At 40.5% G+C, this 10,000-nt stretch overlaps 1 protein-coding gene across 7 annotated transcripts in view; it reads left to right on the forward strand.

Annotated features, from left to right (window-relative positions):
* Positions 1 to 10,000, forward strand: part of LOC125030928 (protein phosphatase 1 regulatory subunit 12A-like) — a 158,824-nt gene that overhangs the window by 96,704 nt on the left and 52,120 nt on the right. For 3 of the 7 annotated variants that reach the window (XM_047621305.1, XM_047621306.1, XM_047621307.1), the window contains exons 13-17: positions 1,058 to 1,247; positions 2,624 to 2,815; positions 3,214 to 3,316; positions 3,452 to 3,567; positions 4,158 to 4,253. In XM_047621305.1, coding sequence (XP_047477261.1) covers positions 1,058 to 1,247; positions 2,624 to 2,815; positions 3,214 to 3,316; positions 3,452 to 3,567; positions 4,158 to 4,253 — 697 coding nt within the window. The remainder of the gene's footprint in view (positions 1 to 1,057; positions 1,248 to 2,623; positions 2,816 to 3,213; positions 3,317 to 3,451; positions 3,568 to 4,157; positions 4,254 to 10,000) is intronic. The other 4 variants (XM_047621304.1, XM_047621309.1, XM_047621310.1 and 1 more) reach the window with 2 other exon arrangements.

Raw genomic sequence — 10,000 nt, forward strand, 5'->3', positions numbered from 1 at the left:
ATTTTGGAGGATAGTTAAGTTGCCTATTAGTTATTTTTTACAATTGTGTATTTTTAATTTGTGTTTGATTAGTGTGCCATTTTTGAAGATTTTTGCTTTTTTTCATAATTTTATTGTACTTAGTTTTGCTTTGATTTGACTTTGAATTATGTTATTTACAATTATTTGTTATGTCATATCTTTTTCATAGGATTTATTAATTTATTATCTGCTTCAAATTTTACACATTTTATGAATTCATGCTTTGACTCAAAGTTTTGTTGAGAATGGTAGAGTTTTACTTTGATAAAAAGATACTTTTTATTTCTTCATGCTTTATAGTAACACTGTAATTTTACTGAAGGAAAGATCTCATCTTGGTAACTGCCTAACTTTACTTAGTGCAACCTAAGTCTAACATATTCATTTTTTCATGGGTCATAACTGATATGGTTGTATATTTTTTTTGTGGTTTTTCACATTATTTATGTGGGTAGATGCAGAATAGGAAATTTAATGATGTATTTGTTTTGGCCAGCAATATACCAGGGTTATGTTTTATTTATTGATTTATTTTTTCTATTTTATATTTTCAATGTGGATATCCCCCTCCCCCATAAACATTGTGAAAATACAACCAAAAAAAATTCTCCCCCCTGTCCATGGCCAGGAATGAACCCACGCAAATGTATATCTTAATGTTCCTCACTTGCTCGTCGTTGGTGCTTGATGCCTTGTGTGTGCTAACAACTCAGGTCAATCACTACACAGACTTTAAATTTTAATTGCATATTAAGAAAGTCATAAGTAATTGTTTTAAACTCTTCTTGTTTTTCGGGGTTTTTTTTAGAAGTGAATGAATAAATTTTTTTACCTTCCCTTTTTTTTTTTTTTTTTTTGTATATGTTGATTTCTTTTTGAGAAAGTTAAAGTAATACATTTCAGTAATATCACAGTAATTATGAAAAAAATAATGAAGGTGTATTAAAAGTGATAATAAATAAAGTCCCGAGTCTGTGTGGTGATTGGCCCTGGCGTCACGTTGGGCGGTGGGAGCGCTGTGTGACCTGATGTGTAGCCTCGTGCACTCGTCTAGGTCGTTTGTGCCGCCGAGTCGTGATGAGGAGAGTGAGACTCAGAGGAAGGCCCATGCCAAGATGGTGCGATCGACTCGAAGGTCCACGCAGGGAGTTACCCTAGAAGATATCAAATCTGCCGAGCAGCTCATGAAGAACAAGCAGCAGCAACAGCTTCAGCAGCAGGCGCCTGTGAGTACTCTTCCAGAGTTGTCTTGCTCGTAAGATGCTAAGTCTTTAAATCCTTTAAATGTTAGAAGGTATACTTAGGTTGGGTTTTTAAAAGCATATGAAAATGCTTTGATTCATTTTTGGTTTGTTGTCTTTGTTGTTGGACATGTATTGTGGTCATGGACATTGCCATTTGAAAGATTAGCTCTCATTAACTTTTTTATATATAATATCAAAGTAAGATATATATATATATATATATATATATATATATATATATATATATATATAAAGATACTGAACACATACAACAAGAGAAAGGCCTCAACACATATCCAATAATGAAACTCAGTAGACAGGTTACAGTTTTTTTTTTTTTACATCTTATCCAAAGGCAGTTAATTGCTAGGTTAGCCGATAGAGTCAGCAAACCCTAACTTTACTTGGTAATGGTGTTGCAAGTCAAGGATGTAATTCTGAGGAATTGCCTAGGCAATGGTAAGTTTCTTTAGTGTGGTTTTGTCAGTCCTCATTTCATTTTGTATCATCTCATTACATTTCAATGTCTTGTACCAAATTGGGACATTGTCTTCACAAGGTACCAAACCAAAAATAGTTCAGAAAGTTCATCAGATTTAAAGGTAACCAGAGTATATATGAATGTCATTGGGAATTTCATATTCATTTCCCCCCAACACATTCTTAATAAAAAGCATAAACACTTCATATTGAAAGGTTCCAGATGTTAAAATACCATTATACAATTACATTCAGTCTCAGACCTTCATTGCACATTTGTTATAGAGATATGTTGTGTATCTTTCCCTTCCTTAGGTGCAGGAATTATATTATAATACCAGTATGGTCCTTTATTCTGTGATAGATTGGAATAAAGTTTTTTTGCTTTATTTTTTTATATTGAACCATTTAGTTGGAATTTAATAATTTTTTATTTCAATTGGTGTTTTAAGTTTCCCTCCACTGCAGTTGCATGAAGATTGAAATGTCATGGAATATGCTCAGATAATACTATGATATTATGCTTATGGTTCATGAAGGCTTGATATTTAAGGGTTACTAGTAAAGGAATGTTATTTATGTTTATAAAGAAAATTGCTCATACATTCTCATACCCCCACATGCACACACATACAGAAAGCCCACACACAGACACAGAAACTGAAAACTATATGGAAAACCAACCATGATACACTTTGGAATGAAGAAATGTATCAAATAAATTCTTTCCAGTCCACCCCTGCCCCCTACCCCCAGATATAAAATTCTAAAAAAGATCATGAGGAAAGCAGTGCGAGGCATATTAACCCCTACTGCAGTATTAAGGAGATCTGGAAACCTGCTTTTAAAGGTTGGAAATCCTCTCTTGCCACCCACAGACATCTAGTCCAGAGTCCAAGGAATCACCGTCCTCCACTCTCACTGTGTCCACCCCCACCACACAAGGCACACCCACAACTACCCCATCTTCACCCTCATCCAAGCCAAAGCCCGAGTCACCCACCAAACCCGAAGAAGAGGAGCGTCGGCCTTCCTGGAGGCTGAAGGTGGATGAGACTGATAAGAATAAGGTATGTAGAAGGCTCACTTTATTGCTTTTATTTATTTATTATTATTGTTATTATGAATTTTATTTTATTTGTTTATTTATTTATTTATTTATTTATTTATTTATTTGTTTTTTTTTATGTTAATTTGGTTGATGTTGGTTAGCTGTGAATGCTTATTGTAGGGTTTGCTTTAGATTATTTGTCCATCTGCCCTTTTTAGAAATTTCTTTACTTTCTTTCGTTGTAATCTGATAGTAGATAAATTGCTTTTGTATTTGATTTTATAACTTTGTTTTATTATTAATAGATGTGCATATCTGTGTAAGCCTAAGAAAAATTTAACCACTCATTAAGCTGTTACCTTTGCTATCTGTCCTTTGTTGTTGTAGTTGGTTTAACAGTTAGTTTTTCTTTTACAGTTTTCATTGGAAAATGTTCGATCAAAAGACAAACCTGAAGTTGAAAATGATGCGGAATCAGTCACGGTTCCACTACGTAAAAAGAATTCTGAAGAGAAAGCAGGTATGTCAGAATTTGGATTTTTTGGGGGGTGAAATCCTTATTATTAAGATAAATAAAGTTTCAAAATGTGTTCTTGTGTTCTTAAAAGCAAAAGGAGAGGACTTCATAGAACTTGTCATTTCTTATGCCCTGCAGATGAAGATAAAGATAGCGAACGCGTATCACAAACGCGGGAGGGCACCCAGGCCGCAATCCAACGACGAAAAAAACCCAAGAGGCGCTCCACGGGCAGGGTGCAAGTCAACATGGATGTGAGTATTCCAGGAATCTGGTTGTGTTTTGGGCCACACTTTTCTTTGGGTCCATTTGCAGGCATGCCAAAAATATTCTTTGCTCCTGGTGGTCAGCTGGAGTTCAGTTATCTGTAAATATGCTTACATTCATAAATAGATACTCTTTTCTATAAGTAATATATGTAAGTGATTTAAAAAAAAAAAAAAAAAGGATAATAATTCACCTGTAATGGATCATAGTAGCACCTAATGTATTCACAAAGTATAGCTAATCTTCATGCATACAAAACAAATTTAATTATGGTTGGCAGAAAATAATCTGTTATTCCCAAGTGGTATATAACAATAATGGTCAGCAAAGAATACATGCCTGAAATCTAATATAAAAAATGGAATAAAGAAAATGTGTGCACATGTCAAAAAGTAAGCTTGCACTAAAAATAAGAATAAGTAATTTTGAACTAATTGCTTTTATTTTTTCATGAATTATTTAATTTTTTAATTGACTGCTAGCACGCTCATCTTTTTTTTCACAATGTGCATTTTGAGCTTTAACGTTGATTTTCAAAATACCTTTAAGTATTTTAAAAATAAATCTCGGGCACCAGGAGATTGACCCTGAGAAGAGAGCACAGCGCTTGGCCGAGCAACAGCAACAGCCAGGTGATGAAGGCAGCGAGGAGGAGGAGGAAGAGAAAGATTCGGTGAGTAGTGAGTTTAGGAACTTTGGGCTTCGCAGCTTAATGGCTTCGTTGCTTATTTTTATATATGTATCTTTTTTTCTTGATCTTACATTATTGTTTTAGCCTCTATTTATATTACCTTTTGTTTGTTTTGTTTGTGGCAATAATCCCTGACATGATTCAGAGAGCTGGAAGAGTTCTCTTTTGAGAGTAGATTTGGGTAACACTCTCTGAATCATTGGCCATTGCAGTTTGTTGTGATGTTCAATGGTCTGTATTTTCTGTCTTCTGTCTTTTGTCTGTCATTGTCTTCGAATTTGTAATTGCCATTTATAATGACAAAAAGATTTTCTTGTTAATAACTCAATTTTGCATAAACCTGTTTCTGTATTTATGTCATGAATATAATTAAAAGCAGATAAAGTAATTATTTGTTGATGTGGGTTAGAGTTTGTGATCTTGAGTTGAGTGAGGGATCCGGTGTGGTTGTGATTGTAATATAGAATGGCATTGAATGGGTTGGGACAGGGAAGGGAAAAGAATAAATCATATACAAAGGGGTTAGAAATAGCAGTATTCCATGTGCTGTATGTACTCTGGTCTATGTATTAGTCACTTTCTTAATCCTTCCTTCTTTCACCACCCCGTTCTTCTCTTTTGCACCTTCTCTTCACGAACATCCTTCCACCCACATAGTTCCTATTCTTCATTCATTGCCGGCCGCACAAGCCATCAGTTCACTTAGCCCCATTACCCCCATTTCACAGGTGGTTGTCGTGGGGTATAGACGTGTGTTTGTATTTTTATTATTATTTTATGTATTATTTTGTGAATGCCTCCCCTAATGTTTGAATTGGTGCCAGGTGGTTGACGTTCGCTTGGGTCGCTCAGGTGCTGCCAATGCGGGGTAGGGGGAAGAGGAGGGAGGGAAGAAGGGATGGAGGGGTGGCGAAAGGGAAGGGGAACGTGGCAGAAGTGGAAAAGAGAGGGCGAAGGAGAAAAATAGAGAGGAGGGCGAGAAAAGGGAATAGGACGAGGGATACAAGTGGAAGGCAGTGATAAAAGATAAGGTGGGGAGAAGAAACAGAAAGGGGAAAGAGGATTGGTAAGAGATCAGTGGAGAAAGGAGATGATGAAATGGCGAAGGAGAATTAGAAGAAGAAGGGAAAAAAATAGAGGAAAAGTAAATCGTTCTGGGGAAAAGGCGGGATAAGGAATGAAGTGTTCGCCGAATTGACATTGGCAACGGACGGAGGTGGTTCAAGAAGAAACTAGCCGGAAATGGCATATATTGTGTTTTGAAGTCTTAAGAAACATAGCGAGAAAGTTGTTTATTTAGTTCCCGGCAGTGGCTGTGGTGCGTTTGTGGTGATTTTGCTTTGCTTCGAATTATTTTCTTTAAACCGGAAAGACCTTGATATCGCCAGATCATGTTTATTTTGTAAGTTATGCGTAAACAAACACATTTCTTCAAAGACTATTGTCAGATATTTATTTTTCTTTATTTTTTTTGCTTCGATTGTTGTCTCCGTCACGGCTTTCTATGACGTTTTCCGAAACCCAGCTGTCTGCTTGATCCATCTGGCAGCCGTCTTTCCCTTCCTTCTCGACTGACCCATCTGCTCTCCCAAAACCCACGTGCTTCTGTGACTCATCAAATATATCTCAAGAGCCAGTTAAAGTCCATATTTAAGACGTCGAGTTCTTGCTTGCTTGTGTGCGTTGCTTGAGCGTGCTTGGATGCCAGTGCCAGCCAGCGGGATTGTGCGGTATGTGGTCTTGGGAAACTCTTTTTTGGCTGGTACTGCCTTCGTTTGTGCATGTTTGTTTGTTTGTGAGCGCGCTCGTGTGCGTGATGAATGAGGAGGGATGGGGAAAGGGAGAGAATGAGATTTAGACACTTATGTTTTACAAATTGCTACGCGAAAATGAAAACCAACAGGTGTATTAAACGGATACTCAACTCTGGTATCTACTCCCAATTATATGGCACTTAATAGATTGCAGTCATTGCGTAATTAGCGTGAGATGCCGATCCTTACGCTTACATTTATTTTTTTCTAGACTGTATGAAGATTTCTTTCTCGTTGTTTGGTAAACCAAATTACATCTTGGACCGTAGTTGTTCCATTTAAACGAATCTAATAGAATCAAACCGCTGTCCACGGATTTGACAGTTAATTAAATAGTTTGTTTTCGTCGCTAGGAGGGATGGGCTGTGGCTCCGAAGGTCCTGCATTGCCTTTAATCCAATGCCAAACGTGCCCATGCCAGCCGAAAGGGGAAGAAATATGCCTCAGCATGTGGCAAGTGTCAGCAAAGAGCCTACTGGTATTGTGTGTTGGTGCGCCAGGCACGCACAGATTGATTCGCTGGACAAATGCACCTTCAGCTTTTGAGAGGCAGAAAATTAACACTTTGTGGAATAGGACCACAACCATATCACCATACTACAACCAGAACAATCACCATCGCAGCCAAAATTGCCACCGCAACAACCAGAACAACAGGCACCACCACAACAACCACTACCCCACCACCACAACCACAACTACCACTTTATCCACCACCAATACAGAAATCACAATAATCACCACAATTACCACCACAGCTATCACCACATCCACCACCACTACCAGCCAACACTACTACGGCGTGGAACTACCTTCTCGAAAGCACATTGCAAATCCCGACGAAAGAAAGCTGAAGTTCTTTCAATTCCGAAGAAAAATAACGGAAGGAGATGGTTGGCTTTTGGTTTATCAGAATTTTAAGTCGGCAATTAGAGTCAAAGAAAGTGGATGAAGATAAAAAGACAAAGCACACGCACGCACCACGAGAATTTAGAATGGAGATTAAGAGAGACACATTTTCTCTCTCTCTGACTGGTAGTGTAAATTCGTCCTTTGGCTGAGAATAACTCGCTAGACAATATGGCCCGTTGTGAATCCCAACTTCTTTACTACCCCTTTATCTCGCTCTCGCTTTTCCTCCTTCCTTCGTCGCTTTCTTGCATTTCCACTGATTTTTTTCCTGTTCGCCTTTTGTTCTTTCATCCACACTCATTCCCCTTCTACGTCATTCTCCCCGTTCCACTTCTTCCCTTTTCTCGCCCTTCTTCCTTTCCCTTCTTTTCTTTCTCTTTTTTCCCCTCGCAGTTTCCCATGAAACTTAAATACTCGTACCGAAACTCGCCTCTTGGAGGTCGTTTTCTCCATTTATTGCGCGCGCGCGTGTTGGTGTATGTGTCTTGTCTGTCTCAGCATAACACCGTATGTCATCGTATGTCTATTTGTCTGTGTCTTGTCGGACGCGTGTCTGTGCACTAGCCTGTCTCGGTCTCTGCGTCTGCGTCTGCTTCTATTTATCTCTGCCCATTTTCACTTGTTCTCAAGGAAAGAGATGGTAAAGGCGACAGGAATACGTATGGCGACGCCCCTATACGGCCATGTCCCTGTTACGTGGCAACCTTATGGCTCCGTCAGTCTTCGCTCACATTATGTCACCGCTTGGTACTCCGCCAGGACGCTTTCTGCTCCCCTCTTTTTTCTTCCTCTTCTTCTTTTTTAGGAGTTTCTCTATGTATGAGGTAATTAATTTAGCCTTGTTATCGGCGTCATCTTTCAACTTGTATCCGTTGTTTGTTCTGGGTTTCGTGACTCACGGTTCATGGCTGGGAGGGGAAGAGGGGGAAATTGGTTGTATAATGCAATTGTCTTGAAAAAAAGGGCACAGACAGATAAAGAGATAGAGAAACCGAAAGAAGGCGGGCATGAGAGAGGGGAAAATGTTTCTCTTTGATCTGAAAAAGCTGTTCGATGACGTCACCATTTAATCCCGTGTCCACGAGATGTTGCATCACGCTCCATATGCCATTTGTAGAAGCATTCGTTGAAAAAATAAACGTGATCAGCGACATCATCTTCTGGAAGACGATAAGCGACCACATTTGACGTTTGTTTGCTTCCGGGTCATGCATACATGATTGGTCATGCGTCATTTTGGACTCTCGGTGATCTTTTTTTTTTTTTTTTTTTTTTTTTTTTTAGCGATCATGTGAGAGCGATCGGTCATTCCTACCCTTACCCTCTATCCTCTATACCCCATCCCCCATCCCCTATCCCCCATCTCCTATCCCCTATCCCCTATCCCCCTGCCCTGCTGATGACGGGTCTTCCTGACGACGATCCAACCATAACAGAACCTCCACAGTTCCCCCCCCCCCCTTCCTTATGCCACTCTTGTCTTCTTACATCCTCTTTCCTTCCCCTCCCTTCCCTTCTCTTCTCTCCATTTCTGCTCTCTCCTTCCCTTTCTTTCTCCTCTCCCTCCATTCTCCCCTCTCACCTTCCCCTCCTCTTCCCTACCCGCTTTCATCCGTCCTTCCCCTTCCATTATGCTCTGCTTCCCCCCACCCCACCCCTTGTTGTACCCAAGCTTGCCATACCTACCCTCTACCCTACCCTACCCTACCCTACTCTACTCTACTCTACTCTACTCTACCCTACTCTACTCTACTCTACCCTACCCTACCCTACCCTACCCTACCCTACCCTACCCTACCCTACCCTACCCTTCACTACCTTTCACTACCCTACCCTGCCCTTCACTACCCTCCCCTACCCTACCCTACCCTACCCTACCCTACCCTACCCTACCCTACCCTACCCTACCCTTCACTACCCTCCACTACCTTTCACTACCTTTCACTACCTTTCACTACCCTACCCTACCCTTCACTACCCTCCCCTACCCTCCCCTACCCTACCCTACCCTACCCTACCCTACCCTACCCTACTCTACTCTACCCTACTCTACCTAGCGATACCTTACCGTATCCTACCCTACCCTATTCTACCATACTATACCCTACCCTACCCTACCCTACCCTACTCCACTCTACCCTACTCTATTATACCAGATTATACCCTATCCTGTTCTACCTTACTTACCCTACCGTACCCTGCCCTACCCTGCCTTCCCTTTACCCTACCCTACTATAGCCTGCCCTACCCTGCCTTCCCTTTACCCTACCCTACCCTACCCTACCCTACCCTACCCTACCCTACCCTACCCTACCCTACCCTATCCTATCACAATCCCTTTCCTTAACCTCTACTATGCCCCCTTTCTTTACAACGCATATCCTCCCTTGCTACAACGTCGCTCAAGGTCGCGCTTGAAACAATAATGCCATCAGGGTTAAAAGTGAAACCTGGCTCATCCCCGTCTTCCCTTTACGTGGGTGAGAAGTGAGGGAGAGTGGAAGAAAGAGGGAGAGTGGAAGAAAGAGGGGTATGGAGAGAGAGAGAGAGAGAGAGAGAGAGAGAGAGAGAGAGAGAGAGAGAGAGAGAGAGAGAGAGAGAGAGAGAGAGAGAGAGAGAGAGAGAGAAAGAAGGAGAGAGAAAGAAGGAGAGAGAAAGAAGGAGAGAGAAAGAAGGAGAAAGAGAGGCAAGGGGTAGAGAGAGGGAGAAGGAAAGGGAAAGGGGGTAGAAAGAGGGAAAGGAGAGAGGGAGGGAGGAAGGGCAAAAACGAGAGAGGTATGGGCAATAAAGCGAAACTTGTTCATAATCAAGTAATTTGATTGAGAAAAAATAATTGTAACATGGTTAGATTCTCAGATATTAAGCGGTGATATTTTCAAACGATCTTTTTACCCTTTTGACGTAAAATTGTCTTAACTTAACGATGTGAATGAAGTCCAGTCCCAATATACTCAATACATTGTTATTGTTGAATAGGGGGGGGGGGGGCATCGCTTGATTACG

The sequence above is a fragment of the Penaeus chinensis genome, chromosome 12, assembly GCF_019202785.1.
Source record: "Penaeus chinensis breed Huanghai No. 1 chromosome 12, ASM1920278v2, whole genome shotgun sequence".
In the NCBI taxonomy this organism is placed as follows: domain Eukaryota; kingdom Metazoa; phylum Arthropoda; class Malacostraca; order Decapoda; family Penaeidae; genus Penaeus; species Penaeus chinensis.